Below are 25,739 nucleotides of genomic sequence, written 5' to 3'. Positions count from 1 at the left end.
CAAGTGTGGAGAGGCTGGACTTTCTGTCTGCTTTGCTTTCTTGAGGGAAGGAGGGTATTTGTCAAAGCAGCAGCAACTTCACTTTGTCTCCACTGTCAGTGTATCTGGAGTTGAAGAAGCTTATTTCTGCAAATGCCTTCAGCCCCAGACATGTCTGCAGTCTATTTATGTTTGGCTAAAACAAACGGAATAAACAGTTGAGAGGATATCATTCATATTGTGACGGGAGACAGAATATAGGGCATTCTTGACATCCTGCATATACAAATCATTGAATGTCTTTCTAACTAGCTGCACTTGTAAATCAATCCATGCACCCCTTCAGAAAGAATCTACTGTAAAACGATTTGACTTCAACTGCCAATAGATGAATTGGAATATTGAAGAGCTGTTTTTCTTAGGTTATCTACAAAGCCAACATTAGTGCATTGAGGTGGCCACACCAAGAACTGTCCCTGGAAGCCACTGAACCCAAGCCATGAAAAGGATTTAGACACTGGGTGGATGTCCAGGAGACTTGCTGGAGGGGAGAAGAGGTCATCAATGGGTAGTTGTGGTCTCAGCAATGATCTTGACACTCGTCCTTAGTCATTCAACATATATACACATATTTACTGAGCATTTACTACGTGCCTGGAAGGGCCTGGAAGAAGTCTTTTTTTTTTTATCTTTAAGAAATCACCCAACCCACAAGGAAAGGAGACTCATAGATAGCATCTTTCCTCAACCTCTACAGGAACACACACTCACACACTGTTGTTGCTCACCTGTTGATAAGACATGAAAAGCCTTACAATCTGAAAGCCCTATTGAATGTTCTTGAGTTTTTAACTCATTTGCAGTGAATCCTTGAGAGTTGGTACTACAGGCCATACAAAACAATATTTTTTTTTTCTAGAGGAGGGTCTTGCTCTGTTGCCCATGCTGGAGTGCAGTGGCACCATCATAGTTCATTGCAGCCTCAAACTCCTGGGCTCAAGCCATCCTCCCACCTTAGCCTCCCAAATAGCTGAGACTACGAGCGCCTGCTACCACACCTGGCTAATTTATTTTTTTATTTTTTTGTAGAGATGGGATCTTGTTTTGTTGCCTAGGCTGGTCTCAAATTCCTGGCCTCAAGCAATCCTCCTGCCTCATCCTCCCAAAGTGTTGGTATTATAGGTGAGAGCTACTGCACCTGGCCAAAACAATAATTATTGAGCCCATACTGATACTGAACAATGTCTCTATCTCCTTATAAAACAAAGAAAGCATTGGAATTTTCCATCTACAGTCTCCCTCACTGGATCCTCATCTAATTCATACATTTATTTTTGCATTTAATCATCTAACTTTCCTTGAGCCTACCATCTTGCAGGCTCTGAGGAAACAGAAGGACCCAGACTGATAAGACTGAGCTCCAAGGAGTTTACCATTGGGAGGGAGACAGAATAATAATTGCAGCACGGATCACATTTCCGATCGAGGCTGATTTTACTCAAACAAAACATTCCTCTATTAGACATTTCTGCAGAAACTTACATGTGTTGCAAGGAAACCCAAATCATGAAGTAAGAATGTTACTGTTGTGTTAAATATTGAATTAGCCAGGTCCTCTTCATAATCATAATCATCATCGTACACAATGATGGGAGCATGGCTGGACCCCAGGAGTTAGAGGCTGCAATTAGTAACTATGGCGCCACTGCACTCCAGCCTGGGCAACAGAGCAAGATCCCCCTCTAGAAAAAAAGAAAATTATCATTGTTTTGTATGGCCTGTCGTATTGAGCACTTTCTCTGTGCCAAGCATCGTGTGAAGCGCTTTTACCTTTTTCATCCATTCAACAATTACTGTGTTTTATCTAAGCTAAGAGGCCATTAAGTGAGCTGTACTACTTCTAGTTTGCACCACTGAGAAAAAAAAATGCTTATAATTAAGCCATGACACACTGCTCTCCTGCTATCACTTAGAATTTCTATTTTATACTTACTGAAAGAGTCTTTTAGACTTAATTTTTTAAAAAGATCTTTATAATGTAACACTCTTGTGTTTATATAAAAAGAAAAAGATAAGCAAAATAAATTGGTTAAGGCATTCCTGAAATAGCTTCCAACTGCCCCCTGGCAGCCATTTTAAGATACCATTGATTGTAAGATTCACCCTAATTCCCAAGATGTTAAAATGTAGAAGGAAGATCTTGGAATCAATGAAATGCTATTTGTAAAGTGTATGCTATGCTGCAGGCTCTGAGAAAATGCAGAAGATACTGCAATGCACGAGGCACAAAGTCCCTGCCCTCATGGAGTGTAAATGGCAGAGTCAAGAATTTAACAATTACACAAATAATTGTTTAATTGCAATTTTGATGGGAGCAATCAGAGAAAAATCCCATGAGAATATGTAAGAAGAGATCCTATCTAGTAGGGGACAGAAAAGATCTTCTAAGGGTGAGACCTTTACGCTAAAACTGGGAAGTTGAGCAGGAGGCAGAAAAAGAATTGAAAGAAAGAAGAGAACTGTAGCATTTTCTCATAAATGTCCTCAGTGGCCATACAGATTTAGTACTATAATTATCCTTGCTTTACAGATGAGGAAACTGAGACTTGGAGAGTAGAAGTAACTTGCCTAAGAACACACAGCTAGTAAGTGATAGAGCTGGGATTTTCCTCATCTCAAACAACAAATTATCTGCTTGTTCAAATGGGCAGACTCAGTTCTTGCTGCATTAGAGACAGAGGGAGGAGGAAGAACTTGGAGGCTCTGTAGTATAAATTCAGACATTATTAAATAGTTTCAATACTAACAAAAAAAGAAGAGTATATGTCAGACTCCCTATATCCTGGAACCAAAGATTCCAGTCTCATAGGACCAGAGACATGGGAGGATGCAATAAAATAACATGCTGTGGATTTTCTTCCAAGCAATTAAAAACTTTTTAAATGCCTGGCTTAAGTAACTTCAGGAAGCATATTCAATAGCCCTGATGTGTATCACTTATAGCCCAGGCCCTGCATGGTTGTGGACCCAACCCCGCTGAAAGCATGGGCCCATTAAGTATTTTTCTGATTAAGAAGCATCTCTGCCTTTACTGCAAGTATTTCTGTGTTTCTGCTCTTAAATTGACTTCTAGGTATAGAACCAGATTGGTTTTGAGAAAGGCTATCATACTGAGCAAATGTTGGAAGTCTAGGAAGCAAGACTAGTCCCTGGGACCTATGTTTTATTGGAAAATAGAAGGTGGGTGCAAACCCACAGCCAACCCAGAAAAATTCTGGTGAGTGGATAAGTTTTGCTCTCCTTTTGGAGTTGAAAATGTCAAAGGTTCATGAAATTTTCATTGAGTCATTCAACAAATACTTTTTTGAGAACTTACCATGCATAGGTGCCTCCATACAGCATCAAGCCAAAGAGACAAAGATACCAGTTCTTACAAAGCTTACAAACTAAGAAAGAAAGATCACAATTAACAATAGAAATAATAAAGAAGTAAATTCTATAGTAAGCTACAAGTTGGTAAGTATGAAGGCAAAAGAAAAATAGAACAGAAGAAGGGAATTGGGAGTTCTGAAAGAATGGGGAGACCAGTTGCAATATTAAATAGGGTGACTGGAGTAAAGTGTCATCAGGAAATGATATTTAGGCAAAGATTTGAAGGAAGTTAGGAAAAGTGCAGAGACAGCAACCAGCGCAAAGGCCTAAGATGGGAATATTCCTGGCTTATGGGAAATAGCAAAGAGGTCAGTATGACTGGAGCAGAAAATCCACGAAGAGGGAAATAGAAGAAAACGTTGGAGACCAAGTGGAGAGCTAACACACATAGAAATCTGAGGGCCATGGTGACAACATTGGCTTTTTCTTTGAGTGGGAAGAATGTCCCTTGGGAGGTTTTGAGCAGGGAAGTGACATGATCTGATGTATCTTTCATTCTGAATGCTAAGAGTGTTAAGCATTGACAGTAAGCCACAAGGATGGGATCAATTCATGGAGGAGTCAAGGTGGCATGAGAGGTGCCCAGTTGAGAACATTTTTCACTTTCAGTCCCCTAGGACCGCACCTCATCACTTAATGTCTCATTGCAGAAAGTTGAGGTGGAAGATGCTTGGGTCTTGGGTCTCTGAGCTTGGTTTTGTCAGGGGGCGGGGGGGTAATGGGGTGTGGGGGTGTTTGTTTGTTTTTGAGCCGAAGTCTCACTCTGTCACCCAGGCTGGAGTACAGTGTCACGATCTTGGCTCACTGCAACCTCTGCCTCCTGGGTTCAAGTGATCCTCCCACCTCAGCCTCCCACGTAACTGGGATTACAGGTGTGGACCACCATACCCAGCCAATTTTTTTGTATTTTTAGTAGAGACGGGGTTTCACCATGTTGGCCATGCTGGTCTCAAACTCCTGACCTCAAGTTATCCACCCACCTCAGCCTCCCAAAGTGCTGGGATTACAGGTGTGAGCCACCACCCCTGGCCAGGACTTGAGTTCATATCCTGCTTCTGCCAGTGACTACCAGAAAGCCACTTGCATCTCTTCTGCTAGCCCGAAATCCCTCACATAAAGGTAAAAATATCTACCTCACAGGATTATTTCCAAAATAAAATGCATATTGCATACTGTACCAGGCACACAGTAGGTACTTGAAGAAATAAAAGGGAAGCTCTCTCTTTATATATCCTCAATAATGACAGAGATTTTGTGAGATGCAAATTCTGTCGCCTGGAAGCTATTTAGATTTACAATCTTTATTTTAAGTTGGTTTGTCTGAGTAATTAATTCAAAGTTAAGATTTTATTGGTGAGGTGCCCAGGATTTTAGCAATTGAGTTAGTTGAACATGAAAGGTCTTTAAGAATGAAAGATAAAGTCTGTTCCGTTGTAGCTCATCTTCCTGTGAAGCAGATTAGTTCACTCCTGATTGGTAAACAGGTTAATGATATGAATATAACGAGAACGTCACATTGATGCACATGTAATTTTTTCCAACACATTATCGTTTGGCACCACTGAGTAACAGCAGCCAAATGCAAAGTTCACCAACACAGCTGAATCCAGCAAAGAAAGTAGTCAATTCATAAAAGTCAATCCACTTAGCTCGGGTTAACCATGTAAATCTGCCTCGGAAGCCTGACTGTCACCTCTCCCTGATTTTTAAAAATTTGACCTGCCTGTAACTTCACAATCTCACTACCTCTTTAAACTCCTTTCTAACTACCATCACTTCTTTATTTACAAAGGTAAAGTCTTTTATTTACTCTGGCATTCCTTTATTTATTATGAATTGAACAAGCGTTTCTAACCCAACCAGTATTTTTATTAGGTTTGTTATTGTTTGCTTACTCTCTGAATGCTAAGTGGCTTACTTTCTAAGTGGTCTATCCAAACCTTATTTTTCCCATAAGCACTATAATTTTAATTGCAAAGCTGTGCAAAATGCAAGATTTGTCTAGGAACACACATTGCATTATAGCAGAAACACGCATGCCTCCAATATACACATTGGTAATGGCAGGGCATCATGGAAAACTGACACACCATGAGTATGCTAGTACACAGCTGAGAGAGAGCACTGGGTCTGGGGTCTAATGAACTCACTTCAAAGCTAGAGTCAACCAGTTTCTGGGCATGTGACTGTATTAGTTCGTTCTCATGCTGCTCTAAAGAACTGCCTGAGACTGGGTAATTTATAAAGGAAAGAGATTTAATTGACTCACAGTTCTGCATTACTGCAGAAGCCTCAGGAAACTTACAATCATGACGGAAAGCAAAGGAGAAGCAAACACGTCCTTCTTCACATGGCAGCAGGAGAGAGAAGTACAGTATGAAGTGGGGGAAAGCCCCTTATAAAACCATCAGACCTCATGAGAATTCACTCACTATTATGAGAACAGCACGGGGGAACTGCCCCCATAATCTAATCACTTCCTCCCACAAAGTGCCACCCCCAACACGTGGGGATTACAATTCAAGATGAGGTTTGCATGGGGACACAGAGCCAGACCACATCAGTGATCTTCGGAAAGTTGTTTAACTTCTGGAAGCCTAAGATTCCTCATCTTCAAAAATGGAACTGATAATATCACCTCTACCATGGGAGTGTTGTGAAACTGAACTAAAGCAACTCACGTGAGATACTTACTAAGTGATAGCTATTAGGATATTGTAGATATAGAAGTCATTTGGAAGCAAACAGGGTTCTTATGAAGTGCTGTAGAATAGGTTGTCTTCACAGCAGAATAAGGTCAGATGGAGGTCTCAAAATCAATGCCTCTAATTGACTTAAACAGAACAGTTTTTTTGTGTGTGTTTGGAGCCCAGCTTAGCTCTCTGAATCACACACAGCTGAGTGATGGTAGAAACCTTTAAACCAAAGAAAGGAGAATATTGTTCTTTGGTCTTTCACTCCCTACAATTGCACAACTGGTTCAAGCCCAGTTTATTTGTGCAAGATGATATTGACCATGCATATACGCCCTGCTCTGTCTCCCTCTTTCTCTGTATGAGTGTGCGTGTGTGTGTGCGTGCGTCTGAATTTCTTTCCTCTACATACGAAAAATATAGACAAAAAAAGATAATGCTCCCACGACTGGAAAAAGATGAGATCATTTGTAAGTGGCTTGTTAAAGTGCACATCATTTTCCTGATCAGCGGTAGCGAGGCTGCATCTTTAGGAGCTGATGCGATTTATCATGTTATTATATATTTAGAGACATTTTGAAAATGCTGTTATTTACTCAACCGACTGTGTATATAGACGATTTAAAGCAGATTTTTGACCCAGTAGACTGTACCAGCTCTATCTATCGTCTCAATGAGCATGTGGGGACTCTTAAATATGCAGATTATTGACACAATAGACTACGAGCACTGCAACCATACTGGAGATGGGTACAGTCAAGTCATTGGGGGATGATATGTTTCCAGAAGGCATTTTTAAGGCAAATCCACACATACAGACTTGCTCTATGAAAAAATATACATCTGGATAGAGGGGACTCTGGCTTTGGAAGGAAATATTTGGTATCCAGAAATAGGGTGTTCTTACTAACGTGGCTTTGTGTTCTGCCCTTTTGTCTATGAACATCTAAATAATAATACCTACCCTCTACGTAATCCCAAGCAATGTACCAATGGTTTGAGCTTAATTTACTCAAACATGCTAAGAAACCATTCCGTTTGGGTTAGTATAAATGCATTCTTTGATTCAAAGTATGTATTGAGCACCATCTATCAAACAGTGGGGTCTTTGATTGCAAGCGATAAATATTATCTTTGGTAAACGAGTAAAAACAAGGAATTTGTTGGGAAGAACATGGCATAGTTCACCAAAAGGGGAGGAACTAGTATGTCTGTGAGGACCAAGGGGGCAGAATCAAAAGGCAATCTCTCTATAATAGAATTGTGAAGTGGATCTACTCCAGCCCATTTCCACATTTGAGTCATAGGTTCAGAATTCACATTCCATGGAGCAAGAGTTTGATTGGCCAAGCTGGTGTTCTGTGCCATAGTAAAACAAAAACAAAACAAAACACCAAAATGGGAAAGAAGAGAGAAAGTTTTCATATGTTCGTTTCACCTCCCTGCTCCTTAAACAAATGATCAGATATTTAAACACACAGACATAAACACACACAATGCACACACAGGATATCTATATTGTTTTTGCTGGAAAACAGTCCAGATGCACTGGGGTCCCATGAAATTAAACTCCCAGAGGGCCAGAATCTCTGTTCTGTCGTCTCCTTCCCAGTGTGTCTGTAAGGGAGCAGTTTTATACAGCCTGGACCTTATGATGCCATAAGTCAGTCCCAAGTCAATCTTATATCTAAAAAAAAAAGAGCTACACTACCTACTTTAACATCAAAGGGAAAGGGAGGGTGATTTCAATTGTTAATTCATCCAAATTGCAAAAATAGAAGGGCAGAGCACTCCCGCCAAGATGGCCAACAGTAGGAAATGGATGGTGGTTAGACATAAACAGGAAAGAGTTACCTCAAGACCTGGGCTTGCCACTAGGGATAAAGCAATGAACCAGACAGATAAGTCTCTGTATTTGTTGCATGAAACTGTCCTGTGCATTGTAGGATGTTTAGCAGCATCCTGGGTCTCTACCCACTAGATGCCAGTAGCACCTTGTCTCCCAGTTGTGCCAATCAAATGTCTCTAGACATTAACAAATGTCCCCAGGAGCAAAATCACCCCAGCTGAGTCATTAAGGGTGTGTTGGATATTACCAAGTGTGTCTCTAATTTAGTGTCCTCTCAGGGAGCTGGGACCCTCCAGGGGTAAACATCATCTCTGTTGTTCTATTTAAGTAGGATTCTGGAGTTCTGGCTATGTGCAAGATCTTATGTAGTCACAGGATACAAAGCAAGCAAGGAGAAAGAAGAACATTTCTAGAGTCCTTACTGTATGCTCAAAAACTCCTGGTGCTGGGCATATAAAGATAAAGACTCATAGCCCCCTTGTTCTTAAAGAGCTTACCACCTGGGAGGGGAGGTCAAGAATCACAATTTGATTTGTCCAGTAGTAGAGAAGACCTTGGGGAGGAGATGCCATTTGAAGTGGCCTTGGAATTTGAAATCGCTAATGGGTAAATAACAATGGATTAGGTGCTTAACTGCGAGTAGCAATCCCAAATTTTACAGTATTAAACAGATCATCATGAAAAATTAATGGACAGAATAGCAAAAAATTACCTTATACTTTATCAAACAAAAAATTATAATATTTTGCCATCATAATTGTTAGAGACTGAAGAATATATACACCAAGGAACGAAACAATGTGTAACATGAAAAATGTCAGGGCACAGCAAGGCTAATTTGTACACATTTATAAAAATGTATCTAATTTGTAAAGTAACAGCTATACAAAACTATAAAACGTGCATATACAAATTAGATATATTATGAAGCTCTCAGTTGCAAGGAACTATCTTAAGCAGTAAAGGGGATTATTTGTTCATGAAATTTCAAAGTACAAAGACAAAAAACTTCAGGTAGCGTTTGATCAAGGTTGACATTTTCTTGGCTCTGTGATCTCATATATGTTGGCTTGGTTCTCCAGCTGCCATTCCTCATACTAGCAAAGCTCCTAAAAGTTTATGAGATTATGTGTTCTTATATGAAAATAGGAAAAATAAACAGTAAAAACCCTTACTTTCTTAACCATCAATCAAACTGAGAATGCCAATCACCGATTGGCTTAGATCCAGCCTGAATAACCTAAATAGGATGTTATGGCAAGGTGATCAGGTTTGATGATTCAGTGCCCACACATAGACCTGGGGTGGGACCAATCTCACCCACACTTATTGGGAAGCAACCATAGTGTCTCCTATGATGTACCCTAGAACACTAATGATCTGTTCAGCATTGCTCAAGAATTAGCACATTTCATTTTTAAATGCTTATAAGTAACTACCAATGTCCTCTTTGAATCTCTATTTTTAGGTACAACTGCAAATTCCCTTTGTATCTCCTAAGGGTCACTCAAAGGTGTTAGAAGCTGCATATAAGGAGATGCCTTTCCAGGAACTCAGCTCATGCCTAATAATCCTCCTCCAGGTCAGAAAGAAAGATCTGGGTTTTGTTTTTGGTAATTTCTCCAAGAAAAGAAAAACTATCGTTTACTCCCAGAAGCAAATAAAACAATAAGCTCAACTGTGCGTTAAAATAGATAGATGATAGATAGATAGATAGATAGATAGATAGATAGATAGATAGATAGATAGATAGTGATTTTCTAGGGGAGTTTGACTTCTATAAGTGTGGTTTGAGAACTGGCTGAAAACTAACATCAGAATAATTAAAAAGCAAGGGAAAATAACCCCCAAAAGGAGAATGAAACAGAGACAAAAAGCCAGAAAGAATATCAAGAACAAGACAGTGGCTGTCTTATGAACCATTTATCGGTGTTCACAACTGGAGAATATTAAATCACCAGATAGTGCTGTCTTCCCCAACTTTCCTGTCCTGGGACAACAGCCAATTTGGTACTATTAGGAGGATGCTGATAAAGTGACCTAAAGCCTCTTCCTATTTACGCATTTTCTCTATAGGTAGGGACAAAGAAAATATGACAGCTCTTGGAAATATCATTCTTAAACTAGCCCTAACCTAAATCAAAGGGTCAAAAAACCTTGGAGAATTTTCCATTAGATTATCCAAACTGTCCATTCAAAAAGATCGAAGACCTATGTATTGAAGACCTATGTATCTCCCAGAATTTGCGTCATTTCCAAGTACTGCTTCATGTAACTCTGTGGTGTGGGTTTGGCCCAGCTCAGACTCACTGTTCCATATAAGTTGGCTCATTTAAAAGCTGACCTAGTTAATTAAGAACTGAAATAGGTCAGGATTTATTTGGTGGAGTTACTGGAGTAGTTTGTAAATGCTAATCCCTTTTATCATTAACTTTTTTATTTGTTTGTTTCTTGTAATATAAAAATACTCAATCTGATAAGGGGATTTAAATGAATGCAGAAGGAATTGATTGAGAATAATGCTAGGAGCCTGATGAACATTTTTTTCAGCCAAAACTTGAAAAAGTAAATACAAAAAATCCTGAGAAATCCGGCTCCATAACATGATTCTTCACGACTAGGTTTTTGTTCTTGTGATGGTAATGAGAGGAGACATATTGAGTGCTTATTTTTACCAGGCGTTCTGACTTCTTTCCAGTTATCTCACTTAATTTTCAAAATGATCTTTGAGGCAGGTACTATTATTATCTCCAATTGATAGATGGAGAGACTGAGCCCCACACAAGTTGTTAGTTTGCTCAAGATGATAATGCAGGACATGGCAGAGATGAGATTTGAACCCAGGTGGGCTTGCTGCGGACCTTGTTCTCTTCCATCCTGTAACACCTATGATGGTGGTGCACACACTTTCTCCTCTATTAGGCTGATGCAAAAGTAATTGCTGTTTTTGCCATTAAAACTAATTACTTTTACTTTTGTACCAACCTAATAGTTCTCTTTTAATAATAGAGTGTTCTTCTCTGTGCAGACCCTTGCTTCATTGACAACTAGAAAGAGCATGAATGTCACACTTCCTTGTCATCAATTCCCAAAGCTTTAGCTGACTTTGACTTTGCAGCGTTTCTAAGCTATTGACACATTGAGGCTGTATAATTCTTTGAGTAAGGACCGTCCTGTGCATTGTAGGATGTTTAGCAGCATCCCTGGCCTCTACCTACCAGATAGCAGCAACACCGCTTCTCTAGGTATAGCAACCAAAAATGTCCTCAAACATTGTCACATGTCCCCTGAGGAACAAAAATCACCCCCAGAACTACTGAGTAAGAGTATTATGGTGACCCAGCTGGCTCCTGGGGTCCCATTTTCTTCTCTAGAAGAAACCAGCTGCCAAAAATAATGATCTAGTTAACTCATTCACCCTGAAGTGCAAAGGTGAGATAAGAGATTAAGTTTTTATATTTTTATAGGGGATGAGTTCTTGGTCTGCCTCATGCCAAATGAACATAAGCCAAGTTGTCGGGTTTAAGGCAAGAAGAAGCAGAGAGTAAGAGGTGTCACAATTGCAGGCTCCTGAATTCACATCACACTTGTACCTGATTCATCTACTTCCCATAGGGAGGAACCCACCCTGTGAGTTTAAACCCATGTGCACCCTTCAACCATCCAAAGCAATATTCTGTTTGAAAGATACTTTGTTGTTGTTCTCTATGGCTTGAAAGTGAATTGGGACCAATGAGTAAAATCTAAGTTTTGAATAGAATCTAAGTGTTGGATAGAAAACCATGCTTCACTGATGCAATCATTCATTCATTTATGGGTCCAATCATTCATTTATTTATTCATATATCCAACAAATACTTGAACAAGGTGGGCTGGGTATAGCAATGGGATACAGTGGTGAACAAGATAGATTTGACCTGCCCTCAGGGAGCTTACAGTCTTATCTAGAGGACAATCAAGTACATAGTAAGTACAATTGCAAACTGAAATAAAGTATACAAAAGAAAAATGGGGGACTGAGATAGAAAATAACTTTGGTTGTTGGTAATTTCGGAGGAGTAAGTGGGGAGGGTACAGTGATCAGAGATGACCCATCTGACGAAAGGCATTGGAGCTGAAACTAAAAGAATTAGACTAAAAGGAAAGACTTAGATATAGGAAAAGGGGGAATCTTGTATACAGGGGGAATGGAATTTCAAGGGCCTTAAAGAAGGAAAGAATTTGATGAGTTTAGAGAACAAGGAGAAGAATTTTGGCTTTTAAGTCCTAAGCAAAATGGACAGTGATAGGGTAGGTCTGAGATGGAAACTGGGCAGGTCATTGCACTCTATGAGTCATCACTGCATGCATGTTCAAGAATATGCTGAGCAGTACTTGACAGAAGTGTTGATGAAGAGATGAAAGCATATCATAAAAACTTAAACTGAAAGTTCTCCCCAATCCTTTGATTCGATCAGATTGTACCATGATGGAAACACGGCTCAACTCCTAAGTGTGAGGAATGGAAATGGTTCCCATTCAGTGTGGTCCTCATAGCAGACTAGTAACAATGACTGTGCTGGTGGAGAGTCCAACATGAAGAAGGAAGGTTGGAAAGTCAAGCATCTGAGCCATTTAAGGATACCAAAGCCAGGAAGCCCTTTCCTGAATGAGAAATTGGCCCAATGACATGAAAATTCTTTCCACCTCAGGCTTCTGTGATTCTTCTAGGGACAGCAAAGACTTTTCACCAGAAAACTAAAGTCCAGCCTGCTTTCTGACAGTGCCAATGTAGCTTTTCTGAGAGAACAGTGGGTTTCTTTCTTGCTTGCTTGCTTGCTTGCTTGCTTTCTTCTTAATGGGAAGTGGTCACAGCCATGAACTTAGCAAAAGAAGCAAGTTAAAATTTGTCCATTCTTGGCTAATGCAGTTAGACGTTTTCGAGAAAAGGCAATGAGAAGTGGTCATTATCCATTATCTGCATGAAATATTTCAGAGAGAGAAGCAGCATTTGCCAAAAAAAAGAAAAGATGTTTGACTTGAAGCCAGGCAAAAAGGAAACAAGATCACCTTCTAGCTCTGTGGGATGGCTGTGCTAATGATGTTATTTCAAGTAAAATTGGAATATATGTCTGAAAAAATACAGATGGTGCAGCAGCTTCATATACTTTCTGAAGGTCATTTTGGACAATGATTCACTGTGCTTTTTCTTGGGGGAAAAAAAAAAACCTCTCCAGTCTTGGAAGGAACTATATGTGTGTGAGTGTGTTTATATATCTTTATGCAGAATAAATGTATAGAAAATAAGCATGCATGCCTTGCTGAAAATATTTGTTACCACTTGAAAAGTCAACACCTAAAAATCTTAATTTGATAGGAAAGTCTAAGTTCTATTGTGTAGTTTCTTTGTTCCTGTTTTGTTTCACTTCGTTTTCTCCTCTGTTCCTGATTTGTGACTCTCTGGGTGTAAGGATAATGTAAGGATAATGATTTCTAAACTGGAGCTACCAAAAAGCTTATAAAGTGGTCCCCTTCTCACCCTTCTCCATGAATATTTTCTCACTCTGCTTTTTTAAATTGTCACCAAGACATGTTGCAATAATAATATACGCTGGACTGAAATTCTAGGTAGCTGAATATAAAGCACTTTTCTTGGAGACCTTCTGCTTTAAACATTTGTCACCTCTCTCAATGCAAAGCCTGAGGCCTCTAACAAAGACCTTTTTTCTCAGATGGTGGGTTGCTTTATTTCTTGAGGATTGCAGACATTATCATTATGGCTAATGACCTAATAACTTGCTATTTGATGTTTGTACATCACTTTCTACGGAAGTTCCCAGCACACATACCACTGGCTCCTTGTACAAGTGATTTAATATTAAATAACAAACCCCAAACTGGAGGAAGCTCTTTTCTTATGCATGACACATAAACAAAGCTGGTTCTTATCTATTGTGAATACCATCTAAAAGCTGTTGGCTTGGAATAAGATTTAGGGATAACAAAGAATGCCAGACTCAACTGATTTCAGCCATCTGTGGGTTCAGGTTGAAGATGAGATGTACAGTGGTTGGAAAGTGCCTAGAACCAGGGCTGAGAAGTGGGACGTAGCCCTGCATTCTTGGTGTTTCACATACTTTTTCACATGCGATACTCTAAAGCATCTTAAGAAGCAGATACTATTATTATTCCTATTTTATAGATGAGGAAGCTGTGCCTTTGACAATTTTCAGTAATTTTCCGAAGATTGTCTCGTCCTTCCCAAGACATTACACAGTACACCAAGCTCTGCCTGATCCCAAGGCTGAGGGGCCATCTTATCTACCCTGTTAACTGATCAGTTCTTGAATCAGCAATTTATTTCTCTCTTGGTTGGTGTTTTCCAGTATAAACTGGGAGCAACCATCTAAGCCACAGGCATTTAGTCTCTTGGTCTCTGGAGAGCACAGGGGCTGAAAGTCCTCAAAGTTGTATGATCTTTTCACAAAGCTGGTTCCCACATACATTGGTGAACGTAGGCATGGAGAAGTAGATTCCTAAATATCTCTCTATTAATTAACAGTTTTGCAATTTACATCCAGATTTCTCAAATTCTCTGGAGCATAGGAATCCTCTAGGGACCTTGTTCAATGATTTCTGTTCTGTAGGCTTGGGGTGGGGCTGAGAGCCTGCATTTCTAACAAGCTCCCAGCTGATGCGGACACCATTCATCAACTCTACTTGAACAGTGTGAGTTTATAATACACTTCCTCTTTTGTCCTGATAGGACCCTTTTAGTCAGTCAGGCTTGGGATAGTCACTCCTATTTGAGGTTGACAGATGAAGAAATAGGTCAAAGAGCTGATAGGAGAGAGAACCAGAAAAGCATACCAGATTCTCTAACCCCTGGTTCCCGTGGTTCAGAGGGTGCAAATGGTTGGGTCTCAGATGTATTTAGTTTTGTCCACATGGTTTGGCCCAGACGAAATACCTGGCAGTCCTAAACTCCATGAAAGTCCTTCAGTAGCAGCTGTGCTTTTTTTTTTTTTTTTTTTTTTTTTTTTTTGAGACAGAGTCTTGCTTCTTGGACAGGCTGGAATGCAGTGGCATGATCTTGGCTCTCTGCAACCTCCGCCTCCTGTGCTCAAGTGATTCTCCTCCCTCGCAGCCTCCCAAGTAGCTGAGATTACAGGCATGCACCACCATATGCGGCTAATTTTTTGTATTTTTAGTAGAGATGGGGTTTCACCATGTCGGCCAGGCTGATCTCAAACTCCTGACCTCATATGATCCACCCACTTCTGCCTCCCAAAGTGCTGGAATTACAGGCGTGAGCCATTGCACCTGGTCTGCTGTGATTCTGATGTGCCATAAACTTTCCTGTTACTCACAGCCGTCGGTGTCCTCCAGGCAAGTGTCCAGTCTAGCTGAGCATCCATGATTACTTACCTTTGCAACTGAGAATGGATTTTCCTCCACCTGGCCTGCTTCGCCCATTTTCGTTACCTGCCTTCCTTCAGTAATGTGTGACCTTTTCATGACCTCTCTCTCCATAACCTCAGCATCCAACTTCTCTCCATAACTCACCTCTCTACTTGCCTTGGCCTTGGAAGACCCACTGTGACGAAAATCCTAGTGAAACTCCACTAAAGTGTCTTGCATGTGGTAACTGCAAAATAAATATTTCTTGATTAAATGAATAAACAGATGAACCACAAAGGGATGACAGAATATCCACTTCCCCTGACTTAAACTAGTTTAGCCGTTTTTTTGCTGATGACCAAGATGTGGAGAAACTCACAAAATATGATTAGAAAACGTTTTACAGTCCAAAGAGCTGTAACCATGGCCCAAGAAAGAAGCAACAAGCGTACATTAAGTGTTCAGACAGAACCCACCTGGTATGCATCCACGGTACATAAAAAACATTCCAATTAACAGAACCATCATCAGGAAATTGAAAAAAAGAGAGAGATACTGTTGTTTTGATGACCACCAGAAACCTCCGCATTTATCTCCGCAGAGTACTGATGGGCTCAGGATGGCCCCCCAACACTGCACCCACACCATCTCCAGCAGTTCTTTAAACAAAGAATTCTATTTGTTTGGTTCTGACTTTCAGAGAGAGGAGGGAGCAAACTCTTCTCTCTCGATCCGTATGTATCAGTAACACTTATGTTATATTGGCATGCCAGGGATAAAAATCCACGCACCACAAATGTCATGTTTCTTTTTGAACATTTTTCTGTTTAAAAATGTGCATGAACGTAGATAACTTCTCCAGCCAGCAAACACACTGGGCCCTGGCCTGTGGTACCTGGATTCTCTGTAAATGAAGTCTGTGCTCAGGAATAGTGCAAGGATCCCACAGCTCTCTAGACTTCCTCTCTCCTGAAGCAAAAAGCAGAGGGATCCCTCCACATGGCCCTCCAAGAGGCCCTCACTCCAGGCCTGGCTACACTTGAGAATAGCTCAGCTTCCTTGAACACTGAATCCTGTATCTCTTTACTCAGCCTGCCAACATGCATGCCAATTAGTGCCAATAATAATATACATACTAACAGACTTTTAGACCACAGTCACCAAAACACTACAGCCTCATGACAGGGGGCTCTTATTCCAAGTCATCATTTTTTGTACCTACTGGGTACAAAAAATTCACTGAGAAATTCTCACGATCTCCTCATTTACATCTGCCTTGAACCCTGTGGCATCTTCCTGCGACTTTAAACAGTCATTTAGTGCAGTAGACTGGCAAAAATGATCCTGTCACCATTGGATATGTTTTTAAATGAGGTCTTGGTTGAATTCTGGTTTAGTTTTTAAAAATCAGCCTTCTTGAGTTTTAAATTGTTCTTATATCGGTTCCATCTCTACTGCCATTTTTAAAACTGTCAGTGTTTTTACTGTAAACGGTACTGTGGACTTTCAAGGTGACTACAGAAACGTATGCCTAGCAAAAGTCTGATATCTAACTCCACACCACCCATGAATTATTTTGCACAATTTCATTTAAATCATTCTGACTAGAGGTTTGGAAACAATTGAGGTGGCGTAGTTTTAAAAATAATTGTTTTCCTCTTTTTGTTGTTGTTTTTTTGGGACAGGGTCTTGCTCTGTCACCCAGACTGCAGTGCAGTGACATGATCATAGCTCACTGCAGCCTCAACCTTCTGGGCTCAAGTGATCCTCCCACCACAGCCACCCGAGTAGCTGGGACCATAGGCACGCACCATCATGCCTGGCTATTTTTTTTTTAATTTTTTTGTAGAAACAGTCTTGCTATGTTGCACAGGCTGGTCTCCAACTCCTGGGCTCAAGTAATCCTCACGCCTCAGTTTCCCACAAGTACTGAGGTTATAGGTGTTAGCCACCATGCCCAGCCATTAACCTTTCATATGAAAGAAAATTTCTCTAGGAAGAAAATAAAATGTAAGGGTTTATTTCTAATTTTTACCCACATACTATTAGGGTAAAACAAATGCAGCATATAAAATATTCTTCTCTAATAATATTTCTCCTTTTTTAAACGAAGAATTCAGGGGAAGGCTACTCTAATATGTATGTCTGCTAATACATGTGTAATGTTGTTTATAGTAGACCAGCTAATGGACTTTATCCATTATAAAATTAGTCCATACTTTCAAAGTTCCCATGTGTGAATCTTCGTTGAATCAAAGTCTGTTCACATTAAGAGCATAGATTCTGATGCTTTGTGGTCTCGTTGCTTATTTGCAGCCTTTATACTTAGAAGTATAAATCCACAGCTCAAAGAAGTTGGGCAGCAAGGAAGTTGGTAGCTGGGTTGTCCTGAAAAGATGATTTATGGGGATGCTCTGGTTTTATTTTATTTCATTTCATTTTATTTTATTTTAGACAGAGTCTCACTCTGTCGCCCAGGCTGGAGTGCAGTGGCACAATCTCAGCTCATTACAACCTCCATCTCCCACTTCAAGTGGTTCTCCTGCCTCAGCCTCCCGAGTAGCCGGGATTACAAGCATGCGCCACCACACCTGGCTAATTTTCTTTTTTTTTTTTAGTAGAAACTGGGTTTCACCATGTTGGCCAGGCTGGTGTTGAACTCCTGACCTCAGATGATCCACCTGCCTCAGCCTCCTAAAATGCTGGGATTACAAGTGTGAGCCTCAGCATACAGCCGATGCTCTGGTTTTATCATTGAGTGAAGTTGATTAGTATGATTGTAATTCACATCTCTCTACATGGGCTGAGGGTGAGGAGATCTTTACCCACCAGAAGTACCAATTGCACTGCTGAGGAATGGAGCCAGAGTTTGCAGCTGGAATAATCCTTTGTACTGTGTAATCTATTCATTCATTCACTCAAATAGTTTGTGGACATCACTCTGTGCCAGGATGTGAATTGAGCACTGGGGAGGAGCATTCTGACTGCATGGGGATAGATATTCTAACCTTGCATTCAGTAGAAGAAGACATCAATCAATAAACAAATGGACTTATTTCGGAGTCTGGTAAGTGCTCCAGGGATTTCAGGCAGTAGGGTGATGTGATGGATAGTTACACAGAACAGGGGAGACATCAGAAAAGGTCTCACTGAGAAGGGCCCATTGGAGCTGAGACTTGATGGAACCCGCTATGTGATGGTGCAGACGAAGAACTTTTTGGTCAGAAAAATCTGCAAAGGCAGAAAGCCTCAGTCAGAAGAAGGATTGGCGGGGTCAAGGAGGAGCAAGTAGACTATTGTTTCCTAGGCATGAAGAAAAGGCCATGGGTGCTGAGAGAGGGGCAGGGAGGTTGGCCTAGGGCACATCCTGCAGGCTCTTGTAGACCATGCTAAGGGTTGAGATTTTATTGTAAGTGCAACAGAAAGACACTGCAGGAGTTAAAACAGAGGGACGTCATGACCTAATCCCTTTTACAAAGAATCTTCTAGCAGTTCACTGAAGAGCAGACTGTGGGAAGTAGAAACAGGAAGCTCATTGTCCAACCTAGGGGACAATATGGTGGCCCAGGCTAGAGCAGTGGCCATGGAGTGGGAGAAAAATGGTCTCTTGAGTCAGTAGTTCAGTCAAAGAATGGACCGGATTTGCTCATGAATCAGCTGTTCCAGGAATGAGGACATCTCATGTGGCCAGAGTCAAGCTGGGGAAATGGATGAAACTGGAAATTTAGGTTGGAAAAGGAAATTTTTGCCACTATGAAGTTTGATCTTCGACCCCCAATCAACAAGGAAGTTCTATAGAGAACAGTTCTTTTGTCCTGTGCTTTGGCATAACTGTGATAGTTTTCGTTCATTCAGTAAGTATTCATAAGAATAAACTTGCCACTCATCCACTTATACTAAGACTTACACAAGATGCAATCTTATTAAACGAGTCTCAATAGAGAGAGAGACTGATACTCATCATTCACCCAGATCACCCCTGTTCTGGCTGCCTTTCCTCTCTTGCCCCAACTGCTGGTGGCAAACAAAATCACTTAAGTCAAGTGAACAGTTTTAGATGTATAATATTGAAATGTGTTTTTTTAAAAAAAAAACTCCTTGGAACCCTCAGCCATTGTTAAAATACACTCACTTTGACAGATGTTTGGCACTTTTTGTATGAGGCTTTTCAATGCCTTACCTTATCCAGTGCATGAGATTTAGTCTGCTCTGCAGAGGAAAACAGACAAAAAGGGTCTCTCAGCACGAGTTACTCTTCTGTAAAGGTTATAGTAAACATGTCAATGCCTAATTAAGCAGAAAATTTTATCTGTATTGTGGGGGAGGCGTTTGCTGTCTCTGACTTTTCTTCTGGGGAATCCATTTAGAAGGACAAAGTAGATTGTGAGGTTGAGCTGGTCCAGAAAGCTCTGCTTCCAAATGTCAGTGAAAAAAAAAAAAAAGAACACTTCTTGTCTCCTAGTTTGAAAATGACTATATTGGGTGGGCAGATTTTGTGTGTGTGTGTGTGTGTGTGTGTGCGCGCGCACAGGTGCAAGCATTAGAGTGCATGTATGTATATTTCATCAAAGTACACACAAAATAACAGGAATTACTTCCCAACTTCTTGCTAGATGTCAGGCACGGTACCAAGCACTGAAAATACTGAGATGAATGAAACCCAGAAATGCCCTTAGCCAATTGTGATGACAGAAAGTCCTCGTGGCCACCAAATCCCCAGATTTCTTTACTTGCTTCTTTGTTGCTGTGATTACGTTACCCATAGGTGTTGTCACACGTCTTAGTTGGCCTGGAACAACCTGATGAATACCTGTTGACCCAGCATCTGTTCCAGAGTAATAGCACCCCTTCATTCTCAAAGTGACCCTATTTGATTGATGAAATTTGTCTGATTCTCTGATGTATGTTACTTGGCTCAGTAACAACTTATTTTATCAGTTGTTATTAATTTATTAATTTTATAACAGAGACTTTCTCTTTGAATGGTATATCTATTTTTTGCAAACATACACGTTAATCCAGGAAAAAGAAAATGGGATGATACCGACAGGAATAATCTAATTCGGCCATACGGTCATTTTAAACTACAGTTTTCCTGCAAGTTGTGACCGCTTATTCATGGTTTTTTGACTAGATTGAGTAGTTGTTTTTTCAAGCCAATTTTTGAGACTAGAGACCAGTAATGCCAATTTAATAAAAAATCCACCTGTCAATTTGCTAGAAAGGTAAAACACACCACACCAATAGCAGTAAAATAACTAACGCAACCATAAAACTCGTGGCTAGACTGAATTTATACATTTCATCTTGTTTTATGGTATTCTGTCACTAAAATCATGGCTCTTGTCTCCAGTTTTCCCACAGTTTTTCCCTGTGATGTGGTTATCTACTTAGTGATATTTCAATGAAATTCCACTGCTTAACCTTTAGCCTTTGGGTCTCATCAAAGGGTTCTTCTTCGTTAGGTTGGCAATACAAAGACAGCGGCATCTGCTGCATTCGGGCATTCTCCCATCAGGCAGACTTGGGTGTATGTCCAACGCTAGCTATGTGCAACGCTAGCTGTGTGGCCTTGGGTGAATTTCCTTAAAGCCTCAGTTTCCCCCTCTGTGAAATGAAAATAATAGTGGCTACTTCATGCAGATATTAAGACAAAATGAAAGAATGCATTTGCAGTGTTTAGCTTACTTCCTAGGAGACAGCAATTGCTCGATAAATATTCTTTATCTTCAGCAGCAGCAGCAGTGGCAGCCTTTGGAGTTGCTGATTGTAGCTGCTTTATCCTAGCAAATCCCCTTCTCTTCTAATTCTCTGTGCCTGCCTCACAGGACGGACCTCCAGCACATGCCCACTCCTTTTCCAAGCTTTGTCCTTAGTGACTGGAAATAACAGAGACTTCTCTAAGGTTTTCCCCAAGTTGCTACCTGCCACAGAGAGAGGAGATAGAAGTTCATAAAGAAAATATTGCATTAAGATCGTGCAGGCCTTGCAAACCTAAAACTGGATCTCCTTTTCTTTGGGACTTCTTTGGTTGCATTTTATCTGCATGGCTTTGAAAAGGCCAGGTGAAGAAAATGAGCCCATAGGCATAATGTCACATTCCCCATCTCCATTGATGGATATTTGCCCATTAATTCCCTTTGCACCAGCTCGCTCATGTCTTCATTTTCCCTATGCAATTACTGGTCCTAAATCCTTTCAGAGAAGAGAAAGCATGCATCCCCAATAGCATTTTGCATCTACAAATCAAATATATAATTGGCATCTCATGACGGGTACCCACAAATCACAGTGCATTTGAAATTACAGGCACAAGATCGAGAGGGCATTTTCAACCTTGTCTGGAAAGGTCTTCATAAACCTGTTTTAGAATAATAAGATAGTCGCCAAATCTCCCATTCTAGCACCATTTGCAATTATTTTCAAGTCATTATATTTACTGAGCTTATATAATTTTTCAACTATCAACAGAAGATTTTATTTGCATACCCCATAATCTCTCTTCCTGCTGTGTGATTCTCTACAAATAAAAATGTTATAGCAGAAAGACAGTGGCTATCAAAAAATATAATGGCTGTGCATCCAAATTACTTCTGAGCACTCAAAAATGATTTATTTATATGGTTATATGCCAATATATCCAAGTGTCTTGGTAAACTTTACCATCTAGATGCCAAGAGTCAAGTCTTAGTCTCCCTATGAGCCAACATTCTTTCCTGTAGAGATAGGACTTCAATGGGATATGAATTTCAATCCAGATTTCCTAAAAATCATACACATGAATTTAGCAACTATCCCATTACAGGAATATTAGAAAGATATTCCTTAAACCTGAAAATTATTAACTTGGGATCCTAGGCATTTATAAAGAATTATGACTCCTGCCAATTAAAAAAAAGCAGTAGATTGCACGAAAGACACCATTTGGCTTTTCCTGTGTCCACTGCTCACAGTGCATAAAAGTGTAGGTTAAATCATTGTTCAGTTCGGCATGGGAAGCACTTAGTCTATGTGAGGAAATTGGAATGGAATATGGAGCCTGTTATTGTCGTTTCATCTCTTCTTCTTCTCTTGCAGGCTACGCCCAGGAGGAACAGCTGAAAGAAGAGGAGGAAATAAAAGAAGAGGAGGAGGAGGAAGACAGCGGTTCAGTAGCTCAACTGCAGGGTGGCAATGACACAGGGACGGACGAGGAGCTAGAAACGGGCCCAGAGCAAAAAGGTTGCTTCAGCTACCAGAACTCTCCAGGAAGTCATTTGTCCAATCAGGATGCCGAGAACGAGTCTCTGCTGAGCGACGCCAGTGATCAGGTGTCGGACATCAAGAGTGTCTGCGGCCGAGATGCCTCGGACAAGAAAGCAAACACTCACGTCAAGCTTCCAAACGAAGCACACAATTGCATGGATAAAATGACCGCTGTCTACGCCAACATCCTGTCGGATTCCTACTGGTCAGGCCTGGGCCTTGGCTTCAAGCTGTCCAATAGTGAGAGGAGGAACTGTGACACCCGAAACGGCAGCAACAAGAGTGATTTTGATTGGCACCAAGACGCTCTGTCCAAAAGCCTGCAGCAGAACTTGCCTTCTAGATCCGTCTCGAAACCCAGCCTGTTCAGCTCGGTGCAGTTGTACCGGCAGAGCAGCAAGATGTGCGGGACTGTGTTCACAGGGGCCAGCAGATTCCGATGCCGACAGTGCAGCGCGGCCTACGACACCCTAGTCGAGCTGACTGTGCATATGAACGAAACGGGCCACTATCAAGATGACAACCGCAAAAAGGACAAGCTCAGACCCACGAGCTATTCAAAGCCCCGGAAAAGGGCTTTCCAGGATATGGACAAAGAGGATGCTCAAAAGGTTTTGAAATGTATGTTTTGTGGCGACTCCTTTGATTCCCTCCAAGATTTGAGCGTCCACATGATTAAAACAAAACATTACCAAAAAGTGCCTTTGAAGGAGCCAGTCCCAACCATTTCCTCGAAAATGGTCACCCCGGCTAAGAAACGCGTTTTTGATGTCAATCGGCCGTGTTCCCCCGATTCAACCACAGGATCTTTTGCAGATTCTTTTTCTTCTCACAAGAACGCCAACTTGCAGTTGTCCTCCAACAACCGCTATGGCTACCAAAATGGAGCCAGCTACACCTGGCAGTTTGAAGCCTGCAAGTCCCAGATCTTAAAGTGCATGGAGTGTGGGAGCTCCCATGACACCTTGCAGCAGCTCACCACCCACATGATGGTCACAGGTCACTTTCTCAAGGTCACCAGCTCTGCCTCCAAGAAAGGGAAGCAGCTGGTATTAGACCCGCTAGCAGTGGAGAAAATGCAGTCATTGTCCGAGGCCCCAAACAGTGATTCTCTGGCTCCCAAGCCATCCAGTAACTCAGCATCAGATTGTACAGCCTCTACAACTGAGTTAAAGAAAGAGAGTAAAAAAGAAAGGCCGGAGGAAACCAGCAAGGATGAGAAAGTCGCAAAAAGCGAGGACTATGAAGATCCTCTACAAAAACCTTTAGACCCTACAATCAAATATCAATACCTAAGGGAGGAGGACTTGGAAGATGGCTCAAAGGGTGGAGGGGACATTTTGAAATCTTTGGAAAATACTGTCACCACAGCCATCAACAAAGCCCAAAACGGGGCCCCCAGCTGGAGTGCCTACCCCAGCATCCATGCAGCCTACCAGCTGTCTGAGGGCACCAAGCCGCCTTTGCCTATGGGATCCCAGGTACTGCAGATCCGGCCTAATCTCACCAACAAGCTGAGGCCCATTGCACCAAAGTGGAAAGTGATGCCACTGGTTTCTATGCCCACACACCTGGCCGCTTACACTCAAGTCAAGATGGAGTCAGAAGACAAAGATGAAGCGGTGAAGGAGTGTGGGAAAGAAAGTCCCCATGAAGAGGCCTCATCTTTCAGCCACGGTGAGGGCGATTCTTTCCGCAAAAGTGAAACACCTCCAGAAGCCAAAAAGACGGATCTGGGTCCCCTGAAGGAGGAGGACAAGCTGATGAAAGAGGGCAGCCAGAAGGAGAAACCCCAGCCCCTGGAGCCCACATCTGCTCTGAGCAACGGGTGCGCCCTCGCCAACCACGCCCCGTCCCTGCCATGCATCAACCCGCTCAGCGCCCTGCAGTCCGTCCTGAACAATCACCTGGGCAAAGCCACGGAGCCCTTGCGCTCACCTTCCTGCTCCAGCCCAAGTTCAAGCACAATTTCCATGTTCCACAAGTCGAATCTCAGTGTCATGGACAAGCCGGTCTTGAGTCCCGCCTCCACAAGGTCAGCCAGTATGTCCAGGCGTTACCTGTTTGAGAACAATGATCAGCCCATCGACCTGACCAAGTCCAAAAGCAAGAAAGCTGAGTCCTCTCAAGCACAATCCTGTACGTCCCCACCTCAGAAGCACGCTCTGTCTGACATTGCCGACATGGTCAAAGTCCTCCCCAAAGCCACCACCCCAAAGCCAGCCTCCTCCTCCAGGGTCCCTCCCATGAAGCTGGAAATGGATGTCAGGCGCTTTGAGGATGTCTCCAGTGAAGTCTCAACTTTGCATAAAAGAAAAGGCCGGCAGTCCAACTGGAATCCTCAGCATCTTCTGATTCTACAAGCCCAGTTTGCCTCGAGCCTCTTCCAGACATCAGAGGGCAAATACCTGCTGTCTGATCTGGGCCCACAAGAGCGTATGCAAATCTCCAAGTTTACGGGACTCTCAATGACCACTATCAGTCACTGGCTGGCCAACGTCAAGTACCAGCTTAGGAAAACGGGCGGGACAAAATTTCTGAAAAACATGGACAAAGGCCACCCCATCTTTTATTGCAGTGACTGTGCCTCCCAGTTCAGAACCCCTTCTACCTACATCAGTCACTTAGAATCTCACCTGGGTTTCCAAATGAAGGACATGACCCGCTTGTCAGTGGACCAGCAAAGCAAGGTGGAGCAAGAGATCTCCCGGGTATCGTCGGCTCAGAGGTCTCCGGAAACAATAGCTGCCGAAGAGGACACAGACTCTAAATTCAAGTGTAAGTTGTGCTGTCGGACATTTGTGAGCAAACATGCGGTAAAACTCCACCTAAGCAAAACGCACAGCAAGTCACCCGAACACCATTCACAGTTTGTAACAGACGTGGATGAAGAATAGCTCTGCAGGTATGGGTTTGCTCCGAGGCATTGCGACTAGCCTGGTAAGGAGCTTCTTACAGGGAGTTGGGTCTGCTTAGAGGCAGCTAGTGTCTCCCAATGCCAAGCAGGATAGTAGCTTGCTGGAGTAGGATTAATTTTTATGAAAGACCAGAACATGAAAACTAAGTCCTAATCATTCTCTCAAGTCCTCTAGTTCAGAGCTGGGAACTAGAATAAAACGGGTTGAGAGAGATAAAGTTCACAGATTACTACTGCTTTTATT

The 25,739-nt window shown here is 41.7% G+C and overlaps 1 protein-coding gene across 1 annotated transcript in view; it reads left to right on the top strand.

The window, feature by feature from the left end:
- Positions 1–25,475, top strand: part of TSHZ2 (teashirt zinc finger homeobox 2) — a 282,716-nt gene extending 257,241 nt beyond the window's left edge. The window contains exon 2 of the mRNA XM_032142616.2: positions 22,411–25,475. Within this exon, the coding sequence (XP_031998507.1) occupies positions 22,411–25,475 (3,065 nt within the window). The remainder of the gene's footprint in view (positions 1–22,410) is intronic.
- The last annotated feature ends 264 nt before the right edge of the window (positions 25,476–25,739 follow it).

This window comes from Hylobates moloch, unplaced genomic scaffold (assembly GCF_009828535.3).
Source record: "Hylobates moloch isolate HMO894 unplaced genomic scaffold, HMol_V3 SCAFFOLD_21, whole genome shotgun sequence".
Lineage (NCBI taxonomy): Eukaryota > Metazoa > Chordata > Mammalia > Primates > Hylobatidae > Hylobates > Hylobates moloch.
This window is presented reverse-complemented; position numbering and strand designations above follow the sequence as displayed.